This window comes from Diadema setosum, chromosome 10 (genome assembly GCF_964275005.1).
Source record: "Diadema setosum chromosome 10, eeDiaSeto1, whole genome shotgun sequence".
Taxonomy (NCBI): Eukaryota; Metazoa; Echinodermata; class Echinoidea; order Diadematoida; family Diadematidae; genus Diadema; species Diadema setosum.
The window spans coordinates 30948649-30970429 of NC_092694.1; the positions used below are offsets into that span (position 1 = coordinate 30948649).

At 37.9% G+C, this 21781-nt stretch overlaps 1 protein-coding gene across 1 annotated transcript in view; it reads right to left on the minus strand.

The window, feature by feature from the left end:
• Positions 1 to 21781, minus strand: part of LOC140234308 (tyrosine-protein kinase Src42A-like) — a 73999-nt gene that overhangs the window by 2123 nt on the left and 50095 nt on the right. The window contains exons 5-6 of the mRNA XM_072314370.1: positions 12711 to 12872; positions 7914 to 8092 (exon numbers count right to left, since the gene is read on the minus strand). Coding sequence (XP_072170471.1) covers positions 7914 to 8092; positions 12711 to 12872 — 341 coding nt within the window. The remainder of the gene's footprint in view (positions 1 to 7913; positions 8093 to 12710; positions 12873 to 21781) is intronic.

Genomic DNA, 21781 nt, shown 5'->3' on the forward strand with positions numbered 1-21781 from the left:
ATGATGATGATGATGATGATGATGATGATGATGATGATGATGAAGATCATGATGATGCTATCAGTGATCAGGTGAATGATAATGATTAAATGTTGATGATATTCTACATTATTCTAAAGTTTGGGATCATAAAACAAATGGGAAATTGTGTTTTAAGCAGTTTTTCTATACCACTTTTTTGCAGAATAGTGAGATTAGGTATGTCTTTAAAACAGCTGTACATGTACAGTGTACATTAACCTTTTCATTTCTTCAAAATCCTTTACACACTCTTCACTATCACCTCTAATAACATTTGAAAGGATGATGCTACTGCTTTGAAAGTTGGTATTAGTCATGGGTAGAATGTGTCAATAGAGCAAGCTCAATTTCAGCCTAATCTGTTAATCCCTTTATTGCTGTTGCTATTTAAAGGAGTTTTACATCCTGTTTTTTGTCCCATTTAATGCACAGAGCATGGCTTGGAAGGATTAAGCACCTGAACAGACACTACACTTCAGAGCCTCTTTTCTTGGTATACATTTTTTCAGAGTGTGTGCTCTCTTAACAATATTTCAACTGATTAGGAGAGTCCATTTGAATTGAGTTATATATCATTTCATAGCTAAAAGTCTGCTCCTTCAGAATCAGCCCTGAACTAACTTTCATTGTCTGGCGACTTTTTGTTGGTTTTGTGGTGCAGGTTTACATTATGTTAATTGTTTTTGTTTCTTTCTTTCTTCCTTTTTACCATTCCATATTCTGCATTTTATAATTAATCAATAACATTTCAAGAGCAGAATGTGCTGATTGTTGAATAAAACAATAACATCGTTAAATAAATACATATGAAATGTGAAGACTCTACAAACAATCAGAGAACCCTTCGATAACTATATGTAACACTTGTCTAACCGCACATTGCAGATACAAACAGCTGCAAATGAAGATAATGGCAACTATGAAACCCCAAACTCATCATTACTTTGCTGTGCCTCCAAACCGAGTCACGACGTCAACTTTTGTTGGATTCGTCATCTGTCGGCACTTGGCAGGGGAATTTTGATGGGTGCTAATCCCAACGTCCTATATAAACTAACCACAGACACATACTACTCATGTCTGGCAAGCCCAGACTTTATACCCATCACACAAGCATTATGACAAGTGCTTAAAACAAGAAGCTGTTGAGGTTCAGTGGAGAAGATAGCAGACTTTTGATCACAAGGTCCCTGGTTCAAGTACCCTCTGGCAGCAGCACATGTGCCCCTAGACGAGGCGCTATTTTCTCATTGTCTAGTCTCTGGGAGGGGACTTCAGTCATTGGTCTCAATGGTGCTTGCTGACAAGCATTCAATAGCTCCTTTAGTTTAGTGTCACATACTGTAAAACACGATATATTCACTGCATGAAAATTTTGCGAATTGGAGCCAATGGCCTTTCTCGCAGCATGAAATTTTCGTGAATTGCAACTGGCATCCAATGCATATTGTGTAGGCAAGAACTTTCATTTTAATTTCGCAAATGACGGCGCTCACAAAATTCGCGAAATTAAAATTGCACGCGAACATTCCTCGTTTTACAGTACGCCAAATGAATTCAAATTCAAATCAAATTACATCAAAATCACAAACAGATGAAATAACAACAGTTTGACAAGAAGAATCAACATAAAGAGACAAAAGTTGGATTTTTCCCCTATAATTATATGCCTATACTGACTGCTCTGCGGGACACTGTTAAAACTACATTGTATTTGCCCAGAAGTGAGTCAAGAGGCACGCCACTATGGAAGAATTACTGAGGACAAGTGGTTTAACTATGACCCAAAAAGAAGCAGTCAATATCTGTTTTATATATATGGTATCCCACTTTAATAATTTAAGATATTTATGCTAAATCATAAAGGCACTGAAATGAAGTTGTTGTGCTTCTTGTCAGTGAAGTTACATGAAGTATAATTTCACAATGTGCAAAAATATAAGCAAGATGTACTTATGTACATCTTGAAAACCCACTAGCTGACTGCCAGGTAGTATAGTGAAAACTAGTGACTGCACCACATTGGACCAATCAGAATCGAGGATTCATCAAAAGAGGTATATTTAACAACCTTCACAAGTCATGTTGTATTGATGCTTATTAGTGCACACTCTTTTGAGATTGGACTGTCGCGTGATATAATTCATCAACGATTCATTCACCAGTTTGTTGGCATCAGATGCAGAACGGAAATAATATGGGGTCATTCCATTAGGTGGAAGTTTCCATTTTTACGTTATCACCGTAGCTGTGATGACTTCATATCGCTTTGCACACTGATATCAGCCAATGCTGTTGTGGCCAACTTCCAGGAAAGAAAGTGTATTTTGAGAGACATTCAGATCCTTTGTAATGCAACTTTAAAGTGCCAAAGTAAACCAAATACGCCCCATAACGTCATAATCTGTATTAGTAAAGAAGACTGAGAATTTATTGGCAATGACTTCGAACCGGTGAAAGGCTGTTTAATAGCACTTTAGGAAAATCACCTTGAATCACAAAAAGAGGGTGTCAAATGCACTGATGTAAATTAGTTAAAGCATCCAACAGCCTGTCTAATTGAGTGAGATCATAATCAACAATAAAAGGGTTGACAAAATGATCACAGAAAGAACTGCATGCAACTGAAAAAAGACAAAGAAATCAGGTTATATCATGCATTTATAAAGCAAACAGACCGCAAGTTCCTCATATCCTGAAATTTCGAAAGCAAAATGTGTGCTTCGAACGAGTGGTTGTACTGTAGGTCCAATGATAGCATAAGCCATTAGCAAGCAATTCAAAGATTACCTCAGGTCATGAAGCACTATCGTATAGTCCTTGTAACTGCTGATACAACTTTTACAAACATACTGAAGAAGGTAACAACTTTTAAAGCTTCCTAGAGCAAAAACAAGAAACAAAAACAAAAACAAAAATGAAAAGAAAAGGTTATATTGATATTTGCAGCAGTTCCTGTTAAGTCGGCACTAGAACAAAATTCTGAATTTAACTTTTGTCATTGTGACCATTCACTTGTAACAGTAATGACCACTCTTTGATTGAGTTATGCTAGGAACTCGTGTGCACCATATGGCTAGTAATATATTTCCATCAAGATTTCCACATACTTTTTATAAGTACAGATCAAATGCCTGTCTTAAAGATCAAAGATGACAGATGGAATAAGCACAATTCTGCTAAGCACACTCTGTTATTCGCAACGTCTGCTGTCACGGCGGTAACCAGCTTCTCAGAACATTTCCCGTCACTTCTATCCCCCAGTTTCCCACAGCAACAAAGATCCCCTTACACATGGGATGCCCATGGCTGCCTGATGATCTGAACAACTGCCAGGGCGGAAGCGACGTTAAATGTCGGAACTCGGATCGTGCGTGATCCAATCGAGAATTCGACATGACAACCTTGAAACGTAATTCTTCTCCCCCTCCTTCCCAAATCCTTTCATTTTCATCATATCCTCTCTTTACTAACACCGTGTGCCACTTTCCGAGTACTGGTTTCTCCCTCCCCTCAAACACAAAAATAATCATTCAACTCATCACATCCCATGGGGACCTTTCTTCTTCTTTTTTTTTTTTTTTTTTCAGAAACCATCACCTCTCATCATCAAATTGGCACTTCTGAATTTCAACTGCATCGATGAAAGATTAGCTGGAACTGGTAAAAAATCATCAAATCTGCACTTTCATATAAACACAAAGAAATACAATGTTCATCATTTTTTTTTTTTCTTTAGGAAAAACATAAACATAAATTCTCTGAAATTTGTGGCTGATTGAAGAAGCAGTTTAACACAATGTATGAATTTGGCATTGAGGACAAACTGAATACAGAGTGTTTCAACAGTTAGATCAGTTTTTTTTATTATCATTATTATTTTCTTTTCCTAATTTCGATTTTCATTTTGTTCTTTCTTTGCACTTTTCCAGTTGCAGACCCTTTTATTCCCGATTGATTCCTGTTTTATACAGCTCTTTTCCACCTACACATTATACACACACTTGTTTTTGTTTGTGTTTATTTTGTGCTTACTATACCCATTTATATTTGATTATCAACATTTTCCGTTTTCTCTCCCTTGGATTTTGTGCCCCCCCCCCCTTTCATGTGTGCTTTAATTCTTATTATTTCAATTTCTTTTATCAATATCATTATCACTATAGTTATTATTATTATTATCATTATTGTGTATATACTTTGATATGTTTGATGACTTGCATTTTGTTGCCTCCTCTTGGTACACCTTATCAGGGCGTGCTGTTTGCTCAGCCCCCCTCTTGCTGTTACTATTTCACTCATTTCCATTCTTCATCCCTCTGTTGTTCCTTATCTTGTTTGATGTTGCCTCCCTATTCATCCTTTTCCTTCAATGGTTGCCCCCTTGGTCCTCAGGATCATTACTGACCCTCCTCTGCCTTTTGTCTGTCCACCCTCCTGCTCTAATCCCCCTCCTTTTATCTGTTGGACTCCTTGCCCATGACCTCCTACCCTCTCTTTTTGTTTTCTTTGTTCTGTGTCCCTAGCCTGTCCCTGACTGTTCTTGCTGTGTGGAGTCCTTATATGTTCACTTTCCCTGCCTGTTTGTCATTTTGCCTCTCGAAAGCTCAGGCCCCTTTTGACTCCATCCAACAGTTAGATCACACAAAGTTGCTAATATGTCTTATTCTCTAAAATCTAGCAGTTCATAATTCTCTGAATTCTTGGTTGGATACAAAGCAACATATCTGTAATGTCAGGATGGAACTTTCTGTTAAATTCTTAGTAAGTCATTATTTTTGAATATATGCCATCCTATCTCAATTTAAACTGTAAGCCTGCTGCATATTCACGATCTGATGGGAGTGTGTATTCTACTTTCTATCAACCCATGGAGGATGAGCTGATTTTTCTGTAACACACATTTCCCATAAATACCTGCTTGAGTATACTCGGGAGTAGTCTTCAATGCATCAATCACACTGATTTAACTGTGCACAACTTTCATTGTCATGCAGAGATCTGCCTTGAAAGAGCAGTACACAGATTGTATTGTCCACGCCATATATTTTGCGATTGTTTTGTTTCTAGGGATCTTGCCAGTCAACTAACATTTGTGAATTTAACAACACGCCAACACACATTTGAACTGCCCCCAATAGCATAAATGCCAACATTCATGTACCATTGTCACAGAGGTACATGTGTAGGTAATTTGCCAATATCAATGAGATAATAAATGTTGTTCATTTCTTCACTGTGGCTCTCTATTGCAAATCTAATCACTAACAAATTGTGTTCCGAGTCACAATATACAACTCTCAGGATATAAAGCAATTTACAAAAGTTGATGCCAAGCACTATACTACACTCACAGTCATGTGCATTCCATAATGAAGTATGCAGAATATGTTTGAACAACACAGTATGAATGTGGGTAACATTGCGCCACTATACAAATGTAAAATAATACTTTTAGTGCGAGCATTGGATGATCCAGCAGTCAAAAATATGAAGGATTTTACAGATGTACAAACAAACATGCAAGCACTGGTATTCAGAAATACTATAGACAATATTTTCATGTACAATACACGTATAATTCGTACAGTCAATTCAATGTTGGTGGCCTTCAGCATACACATACATGCAGCAAGTTTTTTAGTTGTTGTTTTTTTTTTGTATGTATTCAAATTCTTTGTTGGTCAAGTGTTTAGGAGTGCATGTGTATGAACATTCATCTATTCACACATTCGCTCTAAGACTCTAAGAGAGTCTAAAGAATTAAAGGGAGGACGGGAGAAGAGGCTAAACAATGAATCATACCCTATCTACAGGCACAACACATATCAACGATACTGTAATTTGGGGTACATTACTCTTGAATGCCCCTAATTCTCGCTGACATGCGAGACCCATCCCTGCTTTAAGTTGTCAAATTACTGAAGTATCATCTTGCACAAACAGGAAGCTTTTCCCCTTGCAGCAAAAAAAAAAATACTGTTTTTCTCTCGACTGCTTTGATGCTCTGACTTTACAACATGCCCTCACGTCACATCAGATCTAGACCCCCTTGATCTGGGAACCCCTTCTTTGAGGAACATCTTAGTCTATGTGCCCCTCTACTGGGGATAAAATCAGTGATTTTTTATTCAAAATTCATGGAATTCTTCCTTTTAGTTATTTCTATTGCATCTGATTAACAAATTGCCCTGCATCGACGTAAACAAGCACTGAATTGATCAGTGTTTTAGTAGCAGTCATGACAAATGAAATCATGGGCATACAGACTCGGGCAGGATTCAAACCTGTACGACTTCCTGACCTCCGGACAGACACCTTATCCACTAGACTACCGACCTTTTGCCCAACAGCCAGAGCTGGTTCTAATCCTAGTAGTTTGCAGCAGGTACTGCAAAATTATTGATTGTTCTTAACTCTTCATGTGCCATGGTGCCTTCATGTGCCATGGTGCCAACCCCCTGTGTGCCACATTAATATTCTGAGACAGCAACGTAGTCATGCTTTGGGAAAACGTCTTGTTTTTCAAACCTATGTAACTTACATAGATTTTTGTTACCTTGGACATGTAATGAGCAAAGATGTGAAGAGAAAATGCTGAGCTTTGCTTTGATGTAAATTGTATGACAAATCCATGATTGCTTTCTTTCAAATGACAAGTACGTACATTATTGTAGAGGCATGACTTTTGCGCGCAAAACAGTGACAGGAACTTAGATTTTACTCGCACATCCAGTAGGTTGCACACCTTGCTAGTCAGTCACCACATAAAGTGCAAGCTACATGTGACAGGAATGGAATCGCAAGAAACGCATTCATTGTACTGCAGCATTTGGCGATTTATCAATCGGTTTGGGCGGGATTGTGCGTTTGAGCAAAATAGCGATTGGCACGCCGTCGACCGAGTCGGCTGCGCCAACGTGGCATATACCGAGTTTAATCAGAAGCCAGTGATGTCTCATTCTATGAATCATGTCTCTATTTAATGATTTCAAGGAAGAATGTTTCCCTTCAATGTTTCAACATCCAAACCTCTCCCTCGAATATCACAACATCCAAATGTCTCCCTTTGAATGTTTGGACGTCCTGGTTCGTTCCTTCCACTGACTTTATTACTCCTGTGACTGGAGCGCTGCACTTCCTATAGTGAGCTGCCTGCAAAGAGGAACCATGTTCCCTCCTTAAAGGAGACAATCACACATAAACCATTTAGAGCTGTGCGTTTCAACTAGTGGGCTGCAAAACTCTCACAGGTGGGCTTCTTCCAAAAATGATAAGAATAAAGATAAGATAAAGATGTCTATTTAATTTGCCAGATCCTAAAAAAAAGAAGGAAAAAAAAAATTTAGGCTAAAGTGGGCCTCAGGGAAGAAAAAGGGTGGAAAGCATTTGTTTAAGGTATTTTCTTCCCATATTCTGGGGATGGACCTGTAGACATTGTGACACACACTCGGAGATGACCCCCACCCCCCCCCCCCAAACCTTTTAAACCATCAACCCCTCTAGATCTCTGCTCAGCAGAGAACATGATCCATTCCTAGGTACACTCATTGCATGAAACATAGGAGGGGGGGGGGGCAAAATTCACAAAGGCAATTTAAATCTAGTTCATAGGGCTTGCAAATGTTGACTGTGTACAATGCAAAACGCTCATCACATACATGTATCATCTCATACAATTGTATGCCAACAAACCTCCAATACTGAACGCCTGCCAGCACACACACATGCAAGGAACATCAATTCCCTGCTTGGTTCACGCTATCTACTAAATTTGAGCAGTGGATTTGATTTAAACTGCCTTTGCGAAATTCGGGAGGCAGTGCTTGATTTGGTTTTGACCCTCGTGACAGGGACCAGGGACCAGGGACCACGGACAGACAAGAACTGACCTTGATGACACGGGCCAGGCCAAAGTCGGCCACCTTGCAGATGTTGTTCTCCCCCACCAGGACGTTCCTGGCCGCCAGGTCCCGGTGGATGTAGTTCTGGGACTCCAGGTATGCCATGCCGGCCGCCACCTGGGCAGCCATGTCGATCAGGATCCTCAGCTGCAATGAGTGACCCTTGGCTGGAGAGATCACAGGTCAAATAACGCAAAATAATGATTTAATGACTTCAAAACAATAATTATGTCTCTGAATATATCTTAAGTATGAATGCAAAGTCAGAGAAAAAAGAAACACTTTTGAAGATGGTCCTAACATGTGTTTTGATTACTTTCTTTGTTTTTCAGCAAGTTCAATCTCAAATTGATAGAAATAGATATAGTGTATTTGCTCTTACATTTACAGTAAACTCTTTATATCTCTCTATTCAAACATACACTGTACTTGTTGAAATTTGCAAGTAGAGTAGATTCTTCATTCCCAAATGAATTGAATTCCTTCGATTTCTATCATATTTGGCTATTGCCATTGAAAGAAAAATATATATATACTTGATATGATTTACAAAATATTGTTGCAAATAAAAATTGCTTCATCCAGCCTAGTTTCTGCTATATTTGTGCAACATTTATCAAAACTTTTACACAGCTGCATCATCATACAGAGTGTGTCTTCTGTCTTGGGCAGCATTGAAATAAGAAGAATCACAAATTGCAAATCATCCAACATTTACCAACTTTCATATCATACAAAACTTTCAAAATACACAATGCTTCCATGTCCACCAGACACAAAATATTCCCAACACGTCTGACTCATCATTACTTGCATAATCATTGTTAATCTGCTTGTGTATTTGTGGGTTGTTGTTGCTGTTGTTGTTGGTTTTGGGTTGTTGTTGTTGTTGTTTTCTCTTTTTTTTGGGGGGGGGGTGGGGACTCTGAAAAGTGTGTTATCTTTGTCTCGAAATCTGACTTGCTGGTACACCCTCTGCATGTTTTCTTATACATTGGAAATGCCGTTTTGTTTTCATGCAAGTCACTGAACCCAAAAAGATATGAACCCAACACGAGATCAAAAGTCTTTTCTTATTAAAGGGACTTCAGTTTCCTGATGATGGATGCGCCATATACAGTGCTATGAAGCCAAGCTGTCTGCGTCATAAGTCTGAAATCTACATACAGTAAGCTGCATAAAACCACTCCTCCTCTTTCTACATCATTGCATAAATTATTCATGCTTGCTCCACCTTAACTTTCTAGTGTCAGTGCTTACACAAAAACATCTGTGGCCCTTAAGGGCGTATCTCACTGGAGGAGACTTTGCTGCCTCAACTGCCTCGACTTGTGCAAAAAGGAATCCTGATTACTGTTGGAGGTGAACATGATGACAAATTACATCTTGCAATGCCGTTTGCTTGTAGTCCCACCTATGCATATCTCTGTATGTACTCTGCTTAAACTGCAGGAAAAAAGAAAGACAATGTGTACATACAATGTATCAAAAGGGACACATACCACAGAGTATTGTGACTTAGTGAAAAAGAATGTACAAATGTGTGGGTATTGAAGTGTTTTGCTGCTCAATTTTCTCCATGAAGAAGTGCGCATACCACGTACATGTATGTTTATACATGTAGCTAAATGCTGGATATATACTGTAAGTGAGGCGGTTCCTCATTGGAAGATGTTCTGTAAAAACCATCAACTCTACCACCGTCTGCTGCTTACCCCATCTCATACTGAACTTCTAACCCCCAAACGTAACCCCCTTCACCCACCATCGTGGTACTGCCTGGCACATATACGTTTTCTCCCACGTAACCCTGTCCTGTCAATACGCTGATCCCAACACGAACAACTCAAACTTTGGTGAGGTAATTACAGACAGGATACTGGTAATTCCCAGAGCCGTTTTTGGCTAAGAATCACCAAAGCGATCAAACACATTTTACTTTTTTGTTTGTCCTGTCAAGGTGGGGGGGTTTTAGACTGAATCACACAAGTGTAACAATTATTCTCCACGTAATGAACAAATACAGCACTAGCACTGGAAAAGAGCCAACATCATAAATAGCTGTATGTGCATGCACTTGAAGCATTTTCAAACAAATGTTACGCCTCATCACAAAATACAGAGGTCCCGCTTCACTTGCTTTCAAGGCTCTTGAGTCAAAGAGAGACTTCAGACTGCAAATTAAAACAGAATTAGTTTGTAATCATGTTTTGGAAACGTGTATGTTTGAGACCTGTTTGGAATTAAAAAGTCTTCAGATGCTCAATGAAATGTGTCTTTCTCACAGTCTGCTCACTGCAAATGACGTTCAACGAAACAGCTGTGTCGCCAACTCCATGGTCTGTTCATCAGACATGCAAGAGTGTGTACGTGAACACACGCACTGCTGGCGGAAATGAACTCAAAGTCAAGCCATGATCCAACTCATCCGCTGTAGCTCAGAGGCCTATCTATCAAAACTGCAAATGCACACCAAGAGTTGAGTACAATTTGACTGGAAGGCATCTCCAGACTATGATCAGCCAGAAGTGATTTGAAGAAGAACATTCGAGCGAGCTATTACAAAAAGTACAATTTTGTAACTCAAGAAGAATAAAACATGTTTTCTACACATGATATTGAGTTCTTTTGTGTGAAAACTCTCCAAACTCTGCTCCACACAAAGTTCTTCATGTACACCATACAGCCGTATATTGCTGATATTAAAATGAAGATTGATAGGGTATAGACTACATCATTTCTACTTAAGGCTCGGTCTTGAGTTCAAGATTACAACTCAAGAAGGGTGAAACATATTCCTTCACATGTTTACAAACGAGCCCTTCACCATGTTTGAAATCTCTCCAAACTCACACTCTACACCATAATCTACATTGTCTATGTAGCACTAGTAAATGAAGATGGTCATGGTACTTCATTGAACTGCTTTAGGCTCGGTCTTGGGTTCAAGAATAACTCAAGAAGTGTGATACAAGTCATGTTTTTATTATGTTCACAAACAAGTTTTTCACCAAGTGTGAAAACTCCCAAAATGCTGCGTCACACCAAATTCTTCATGTAATGCTGATAAATGAAGATGGACAGGGAACATCATTTCTGCTCAAGGCTCGGTCTTGAGTTCAAAAATAACTTGAGAAGAGTGAAACATAATAATTTCTACACATGTTTACAAACATGTTCTAACCAAGTATGAAAACTTGCCACACTCGTGCTCCCCATCAGTTTCACGTAACGCTGATAAATTAGCATGGACAGCATGCATTATTACTGCTCAGTACTTAGTTTGGAATTCATAAATCAACCTTTAATGATTTTACTTTGAACAGGGAGAAAACAGACTGTCTTTTGGCAAGATTGAGAGGTTCAAAACGTACAACTGCAGTTTGGGAAACCCATTAAAGGAATAAATGCCAGGGTATGAAAAAGTGAAATTGAACATTGTTGTGATTACACTCTCATTCTTGTTCTACAGACATTAACTATACAAATTGTACATTATCTATTTTTTTTCCCATCTTTTTCGAAGTCAAAGCTAAATAATATTACAACAGAAGATCTGGGCAGTGCTCGTAATTGAAACCATACGGTTGTACAGCATGCGCAGAGTTATAGCAAAGCGATCGGGAAAAAAAGCTCGCAAAAAGTGAGGAAAGCAATCGCCATATGGGACCAAGGAAATCATGGATTTCTTTGAAATTTAGAAACATTAATTTCACGTGATATTATTAGCCCGAGTTTCCGCCCATGTGAAGGACAAATGTGACAGGGTGTTCGTTTATAATACTATGGAACCAACTACCATGCACCCAGCATAATGTTATGCTCAGACAATATCAATAACTAGCTTTCAAGGAAATGGGAGTAAGACTATCAGTAATGAAAATGTTGTTTTTTTTTTCCTTTACTTGTCTTGTCTTTCATTTGTGGCTGTTTTGGGGGTATTGGCAGCTTGACCTGCAACTTGCAAAGAATATGTCCTCACGCTAATTTATGTGCAAATATGTATAATGTGTATGAGTGAGTGCTAAAGGGTTAAAAAGTCTTTTTTCCACTTGAATGACAAGAGGACATGATTTCTCTTTTTGAGATCAATATTTCATGAGAATCATCGATCATTTCCACATTCAATATGCTCAGAAGGTAGCAGTATGCAGAAACACCAAGAAAATGTGACATTTTCTACGCTATTACGATGATATTTTATGTATTAAAAAAAAACAAAACACACCCCTACACAGGTTTTCATTCATCCAAATGAACAAAGGATGGGGCTAGGTTCTTCATTGTGTATAATGGCAGCAATATTTCTGTTAACACTGATTTCTGCATAATCAAACTATATACTTTATGTTTTCCATTATGAAGAATGAAATATGATTACTGTTCACAATGTTTGTAAATATTGTAAATACAAATGTAGTTATTGTATTTAAATGCATTCCCCAATACCCTGATATAAGGTAAGGGAAAATAAAACAATTGTCATTGTCATTGTCTGATCAAGTAAAATAGGCTAATATGTCTAGAATAGAGACTAGAGTGTCGTTCCCATGACATTTGCTCCTGCAACAATTGCTCCAGTGAAATAGCTGCACGCTAGGCCAAACATAAATTCTACCCACAAACATAACCCTAACCCTAATCCTAATCCTCATATCAAACTGAATCGAAAACCCTACCACAACCTTAACTTTAAGTCCTTAGAGAAAATAAGACTGGAGCAATCATCGCAAGAGCATATATTTCATGTCCTGTCACCATAGTCCCAATTCCATCCACACTTACGACTCTGCAGGAATTCCAGGAGTGAGCCATTGACCATGAGTTCCGTCACGATGTAGATGGGCTGGTCGCGGGTGCAGACAGCATAGAGCTGGATCAGCTTGGGATGTCGTAGCTTCTTCATGATCTGTGCCTCCTTGAGGAAGTCATCCGTGTTCATGGTATCTACGTGGGAGGGGAAGGAGATAAAGAGAGAGAGAGGGAGAGATAAAGTGAGAGATGTTAGAATCATAATTTGTTAACCCTTTCCCTGCAGGAACCTGGAGGTCTACGTATTAAGTCTATGGGCATTTCAGAATTCAGTATGGAACGGGCTAAGGTACCTCATTCAGAGTGAAGAAAAAAAACATTCAAATCTTCTGATCAAGCAAAGACTCTGCATATTGTGTGATATATGTATCTTTCTGTGTATGTATCTTTCATAATTGTAGATGTTATCATAATCTCTTAAACACTGTCATCATTATCAGTACTATTAACTATCATAATATCTCAAAAACTGTTTATTACTGTGTATTATCATTATTAGTATTTATTTCATCACCAATATTATTACTATTTCTACCGGCATTGTAACAAAAAGGCAAAATGGCTTCTTCAATGACAACATCAAGACTTCAAAAAATATACAAAATGTAGAGAGAGTGAAATCCTCTTGGTAAGACCTTCAAAATTAACATCATTTCCACATGTTACTGTTAATCTTTGAAAAGGAAGAAAAAAAAAAGACTTCAAGGTACATCTGTTCTTCAGACTTGATGACTGTGATGGTATAGTTTTTGTTGAGATGGGACTTCAGGTTTCCAATTTTTCTTTGTGAGATATGAGGAAACCTCTTATGAAATATGAAAAAGCATATAGTTCTAAGAGGAATTCAAAGTTTATTTGATGAAAATTGGTTTTAAAGTGGTCGAGATATCCAAACAAATTGATACACGTGTACTTACAAAAGGTGGGACCCACCTTTGAGTAGGATTGCTTTGTTTTACTCTGTTTTTTGGATATCTCAGTCATTTCAAAACTGATTTTCCTCAAATAAACTAGAGTCTATGAATTCTTATTCAAATGCTATGCTCTTTAACATTTCATAAAGAGGTTTCTAATTATCTCATAAAAAAAGTTTAAAGCTGAATCCTCACCTCAACCAATACTATGCCATCCCTTTAACATGTTTTAAATGCCATATGAGTATCACAATGTGGATTGAACCTCAACTTTGATGTAGAAAAAAAACGTTACCACACATATGAAATGAATCATGTCCATTGTCTTGGTTTAACAAGTACATTGGTATTACTAATCATGCATCATTATTTACAATACATTAAAGTGGTAGCAGAAGGACCTGAGCGAGAGAGAAAAAAAAAAAAGAAATAGAGAGAGAGAGAAAAAACAAACAAACAAACATTGTTCCCCTCTCAACCTCCCATCCAGCCATTCCCCCCCCCCCCCCCCACTACACAGCTGAACCACCTGGTCACACATAACAAATTCTCAGAAACCAGTTCGACGAACAATGGCTGGGTTGTAACGTGTACTTCGTTGAGGTCACAAATAAATTTATTGATGAGCATCCTGTTGGAAAACACCTCCTCCTCTTCTTCATCTTTTCCTTTTACTTTTCATTGTCTGCTCTCCAAAATTGATTCAATCAGCGGCCAGCTGGTACCCGGAACTGGAAATTGCAAATTTCGTCAACAGTCTGTATCAACTCAGCGCACCTCCATCACATCCACGAAGAGTAATTGTGTTGTACTGTAATGCATTCTAAAAGTGAACACAAACAATAACAACAAACCCATACAACATATTGCCACACTGCCCTCCTTGTCAATTATAACACAGTGGCAGATCCAGGGGGAGTGCATCGGGCTTGTGCCCCCTTCCTTTATTCTTTGCTTTTAAAAAGAGAAAAAGAAAAAAAAAATGGAGGGGGGTGCATGCGCCCCCCCCCCCCCCTTTAATTTTGTAAAGGGACCCCCTCTTTACGGAATTCCTGGATCCGCCGCTGTAACAGGGTGCACTCTACATAGGGTACTTCCTCAAAAAGGTAGGGAGAGGGGGGAAACACTGGCCCCATTAAAGACAGTTTAAGCTCTTTAACCAGTGATTATCACCTTGATGACAGGTGCCACGCCCAACCAAATGAGGGGATCTCCCCAAGTTCTGACAATGCAGACATATCAGGTCACTTCAGGTCATTATGAAAGGATGGTGGATCAAAGACATGTAGGATGTTTTGAGTCACAACAGCTTGTACAGAGGGCCATAATGACCTTTAGCCTTTTTTTTTTTTTTTTTTTTTTTGTGGTGTGATGAAAGTGAAAGAACTAACCAAAGAACACATACTGCCACACTCATGATTTCTTCTACCATTCAAAAATGGCTGACTTTCTCCTTTTTAGTATCATGTCAATCACATCTGGAATGAAATCTCATCCAACCTTCATGGGCCCTGCTCTATCAAAGCTTCAAACAAGTTGGCAAAAGCAGAGCAGATTATCCCTACATATAATGATAATTACAGTGACAAGCAATGTATGTGGTAAACAAGCCGAAGGACAGATTCTTTTCAGAAGGTCTTTTCTTTTTGCAATAATTACCCTTGGCATTGATAGAATTTATAGACTTGGGATCATGGGTGACTCAGTGGTTAAGGAGTTCCGTCCAAGGATGAATGCATAGGGCAGGATTTAAACGTGGGATATCTAATTATTAACCCTTACAGTGCTTTGTTCCAAAGATGGCAGGCTTCCTGGAGGGCTTTGTCTGCTGACTGGCACAGATGTCTAGAAGCTAATTGTCAATGAATAGAGATTATCTCATCCTTATTGTGTCGCCATGGCCATCCTGTTAGACTGAGGTACATTGCTACACCTGAGTGGGCTTGCTAACTTTACAATAAGCTCAAGTTTGGATGGATTACTGAATGCTGATGAAAATACTTGGCATGTTATGCTATAAATATAAAGTGCCTGTGTGTATGCAAAGGGTTCAAGTTTAATGAGCTTTATCAATCAATCTATTCAATTCTATTCCATTTAAATTCTATTTCCAATTCTACATTTGTACATGAAGCCAATGCAATACACAGTATAAAAACTCATTTTAAAAAGATAATCAAGAAAATGCAACCTATGCTAAACTAAACAAAATCATTCTGTTATTGAAAAGACCACATACAATAGTGCTCCCAAGTAAAATTGTTGTAAGCTAACTTTAATTATACCAGATATATATCACAGAGTCAACGCAAATATGTACGTATGCTCATATGCTCATAAATGGAGGCAGTGTGTATCTAATTTTAATATTAACATTGAAGGTATTTTGGGGGGTCATTACAAGCCCATGAAATGAATCATGTGATAAAATTTTTCTCACTCAAATCAAGTACACGACCATTATACTAGATTACAGCACCGTCAGGAATGACTAGTGCAAACATTACAACAGGATATATGATCTTTGAAGCATGACACGGTGGGTGTACTTCACACCAAGTACCCACATCTCAGAACATTATAATTCTGCAGCTAGGAGACATTTACATGTTGATGAGTTTCCACTGATGATTGAACAGACGTGTCCACCACTGCATATCAAACAGACACTAACAGACACAAGGGTCCCAATGTATTCCATGGACCACATACTGCCACCACTGGGGTCCGTTCAATTTGAGCGCGACCTTGCCGGTTCTGATGCGCTCGCGATCACGCGACGGCCAAGTGCCTGATACCCGTGTAATGAGTGCAATTTCGCTCCAGCTCTTTCATTGATCCATGGATGGGAGACAAATGACATGCCTAGTCTACTTTCAAGACTTCCACCTCCTTTTTTTAAACAATCAGCACAGTGCATCCAGCAAAAACTCTTCAACTCTATATAAACCTGCCTGATGAAAAGAGTACGTCTAATATTCAAGAACATAATTGGCCACATTTACAACAGAACATTGCTTGCCCCCAAACAGGACACTTTTAGATACCAACATAATTGTTTATTTCTGCTCGCTATGGATCATGATCTTACAAGAACTTTCATGATTCTTTCTACCCACAGCACTTGATTTGTTTTGAAGTTGCTTTTGTTTTGATCACTGGGTCATTATTTTGCAGATACTGTGGAGACTAGAGAAGAAAAAGTGTTGGTCAAACTGGGCAAGGGTCCATCTGCAAGCTCTGGTAGTCTCACGCAAATGGGGACACACATTTTAATGCCTTATGGTATGGCATGTCAGTGCTATATTAAAACCAGCTTACAATCAGTATACATTGTATGTGCACATTTGTACAACTGACCTTTCCATTTTTTTTCTCTCTTTCTTGTGGGTTCTTAAAGGACAAGTCCACCTTCATATACATAAGGCTTGAGAGAATGCAGCAATATTAGTAGAACACATCAGTGAAAGTTTGAGGAAAATTGGACAATCCATTCAAAAGTTATGAATATTTTAAGTATCTGCGCAGTCACTGCTGGAAGAGAAGACTACTACAGTGTATGATGTCACATGCGTACAACTACATTTGTATTATAAGGAAAATAAAAAGAGAATTTCACAAAATTGTACTTTTTGAATAAAGTGCACATTTCTTCGACTTGCTACTGACGTATGTTAAGGGTAATATTATTCCCCCTGCCTTCTGAAAGAGAGAAGTCGAGTGTTCTTTTGTTATGCGAGAAAAATGGAAATATGTTGAATTTTTTTTTTATTCTTTCTTGTTATCGTTGTACTCATGTGACATCACAATCTATAGTAGTCTTTTCATCCAGCCGTGACTGAGCAGAAACTTCAAAAATTCATAACTTTTTAAAGGATTGTCCAATTTTGCTCAAACTCTCACTGATGTATTCTACTAATATTGCTGCATTCACTCAACCCACATGTCTATGAAGGTGGAATCGTCCTTTAATTCTTGATTACAAAGTGACATAATGCATGAGCCTGCCTGACATAACAATTTATAGAATCCATGTTCAAAGACAGAAAGAAGTTGCGTAGACCAGGGGACCAGAATGGCCTGTTGTTTTAATAACACTTAGGGAAGTACCCACTTCTTTGTTTTGCACTGAATGCATAATAAATGAACTTTATCAATTAATACCATATACTAGGTTTGATGAGCAATTTGTTGCTGTTAGGTGGATGCACTGACAAGATTGCAACAATAATCATTACATTGTAGATTTATGCTTTATCTCGACAGTGAATTTAAAATCTAACATGCCTCAAAGTAAAAATATGACCGTTTTCTGCTCATACACAAAGAGGAGCTAGATTTGTACGCATAGTTGTTTGCATTCGTACATCAATTACATCTCATTTTATTGTCAATTAATCCACACATTCAGAATAGAGTCCAGAAGAAAAAACAAAAAACAAATAAACAAACAAAACAAAGAAGCCACTGGCTCTCCGGCATCTCTTGTTTGAAACACTTGTCACAGCAAGAAGGTCACATGTCACTTTTATGGCTGCTTCCTTCTGGTGGGAGAAGGACAGTCAGAAACTGAACGTGACTTGCACAGAGTCTATTCATCGCCAAACGTCCAGCCAACGCATGCTTCGCCGGAGTAATGAATAGGCCAAGGGGAAGAAGCAGCGGCAGATGCGGCGATGCGCGACGTGGCGTTGAATCGGTCGGCCTCATGACTCAGGTCGGTTCGGCGCGACCGACCGTCCCTCGGCCACAAAGGGTGACAACTCCCATCTATGTCTGATGTGGGAACTGCACGACGAGCATCACAAATGATGAGTGCGCAATTTGATTTCTGTGAATGCTCAAGACCATTAAAAGGTCACGGTACTCATGATAGAATACTACTCATTCATTATGCTATAATCACTATTGTAGTAGGCAGCACAATCTGTCAGGGTGGCATAATATGATGTGACTGCCATTTCTTATAACATGATAACTTTGAATTTGGGATGATGACCCATCGTTTGATTTCACCGAAAGCTAAATCAAAGTCCTCTATTAAAGTCTCTTGTATTTTGTTTACCATCTACCAAGGAAGAAGTTGCATTGCAGGCTTTAAAACAGGCAGTCCAGGGTTCAAATCCTGAATGACGTACACTTCTTCCGAAAAGATGTTTTCACCCACAGTCTCCCTCATGACCCAGGTGTATAAATCAAATATGAAATGTGTTTTTCTTGTAACTGGTATTAGTACTATATTGGGGTGAATTTTGCTGGAGTTTGGTCTGGTTCGTAAGTTAGGCGGCTCTGTATTTTATTGTGGTTGGCTTGTTATTTAACCCATTAGGCCCACAAAACACATTTCATGCCCTGGACCTACATTGTAGATTACAGTTTTTCTTTTTTTTCTTTAAATCAACATTCTTACTTTTCAGTTAAACTATGTCACATACAGTGGACAGGGCTGCATGCTAAACCATTATTTTTTTAAACTGGTCCTTTTTCCTTTTTTCTTTTTTAACTGGTCTGACCTGTCTGTGGGACCAGTAAGTACCCAGTTTTTCCATATTTTACTGGTATATTCCTGAAAAAGTTACTGGTCCAAAAAAAAAAAGTAGAAAAGTAGAAAATTACTGTTCCTGTTTATTCATCAAAACTGCCATATTCTTCTATAAATGTTGTATCAATAAATTTTGTGCAGAGCTTTGTATTATTTGCTAAATTCATCAGTGATTCTTAAATTGGCAACACATTTTAGAAAATTAATGTTCCTGTTTATTCATCAAAACTGCCATATTCTTCTATAAATGTTATACCAGTAAATTTTGTACAGAGCTTTGTATTGTTTGCTAAATTCAGTGATTCTTAAATTGGCAACACATTTTAGAAAATTAATGTTCCTGTTGATTCATCAAAACTGCCATATTCTCCTAAATGTTGTATGCTAGTAAATTTTGTCAAGTGTTTAATAATGAATAAAAGATGACCGGATGAGGACATCTGCAGTATAGTTCCAAGAGGAGCTGATGAGTAGAGGGATTTTGGTTTTGGTTAAGGTGGGGATTTATATCTTAACTTTTAGCAAGATAATCAAAAGCCACCTATAAAATATTAAGGAGCATACAATTCTAAGAGGTATTCAGAGTTTATTTGATGAAAATTGGTTTTGATATGGCTGAGACACAGATCCAAAAACAATGTAAAACAAAGTGGTCCCAATAAAAGGTAGCTCCCACCTTTAACTAGGACCTCTTTGTTTCCGAATATATCTCAACTATTTCAAAACCACTCTTTATCAAATAAGCTTTGAATTCCTCTTAGAATTGTATGTTTTTTTACATGTCATATCAAAGAGGTTCTCTTTATCTCACAAAAGAGCTAGAAACCTGAAGCCCAAATTCAACCAAAACTATAACATTCCTTTTTAACGATGGATCTACAAAAAAAGAATTGTACAGAAACCGACAGAAAAAAAAAGAAAAAAAACAAAAAACTACTACAATGTATGGTCTGAGACAAGCAATATCTATAAGTATTGTTGTGCATTTAAAACTACACTATGTTGATATCTGTACATACTCTTTCTTTGGTTTACATTCTCTGAATGAAATCTTTACTTCTCAGCCTGTGCTTGCTAATTTCATCATTATGCCCCAGATGTCCAAGAGGGAGGCATGAAGTAATATGGTTTGTTACATTCATAAACGCAGCATCCCAAATAGTGCATGGTAACTATTCCCATGCACCACTTCACTCCAACTATTGATTAGCTCCCTTGAACACTGCCCCGTTCAATTAAGTGGGGCGATCGTAATAATTCAAACGGCTAAATGCTAATGGATTGCGAAATTTCTTGCTCTGCTACACAGTGGCGCTGTGTGCAAAGTGTATTCCTGTACATGTTTTTCCATGCCCAGATTAATGTGATCAGACTACATGGCAAATTGTACACAGTGTCGAACAGTTCCCGACATATATATACTTCTTCTGTACAGGCATGTATAAAATTTTGATTTTACACAATAAAAATACATAAGTAATGATTCTGCATGGATCCTGAGGACTATCAAAATATGATCAACAATTTCATCCATTCCACAACATAATCAATTTCAGATGAGTTGGGGTACTAAAATGAATAATAAAGGAACTACTAGGATTCCTAAAAACCTACAGTTAAAGTGTAATGGTAGAGTGGTGTGGTTGTTGTTGTTGTTTTTCTTTCAACATAATGCCCCTTGAATCATGACACAGGCCATAGACAAACCCATGTAAAAAGCATGGATGGATTGCAAAAGCATCACAAAAATTTCTGTCATACAAACTTTCATATCAGTACAGGAAGATATCTGATGCAAAAGTGCAATAGTGGAAAAACAAATTTATTCATTTTTTTTTTTTTTTGGGGGGGGGGGGGGCTCTTATTTCTTTGCTATGGAAAAAACAAGAAAACAAATAATCGTTTCCAAGATTCAGCTATCAAACAGTCATTTTTTCAGAAATGCTCCATCTGCGCACGCCCACACACACACTTTGTGATAATCTGTTGCTTTGGAATTATTTTGTTCCAAGAAATTCTATACCCACAAAAATGACAAACAAACAACAAAAGCACGAAAAATATACAATCTTCAAGTAATATCCCTTTCGTTATTGCATATTTGGTGTCTATATGGTCAGCAATTGAAGAATATGAAATTATGTAAATTATATGAGAAGATGACGTCAAGGCATCACAAGCTTCTCATTGACTTGCACACAGATTGTCCGTGAACTTATTTTTCCCTTATGAATTTATGAAAAACTTCAGAGGGTACTGTAAAAGTGGATGCAGAATTTTTGTGCAAGTCATTTATTTTTTCTGCCAAATATTAAAGATGAATTTGGCATGTTTTTAATTCAGCTGAATCAAGACATTGCATACTGGTAAACATAACAAGCAAAAATATTCGCATACAATACATACAATACAATATATTTTGTATTCACGCCAGTTTCTGGTCAAATTCTACACTGCGAAAATTTACACTTTTACAGTATTCTTTACACAAAGTATTCCAGAGCTGTAATAATTGTAGCAATGGAGACTGTGTGTGGTGCATGAAGGAGTTGGAAATACAAATATGGTAGCTACGATATTGATTCAAA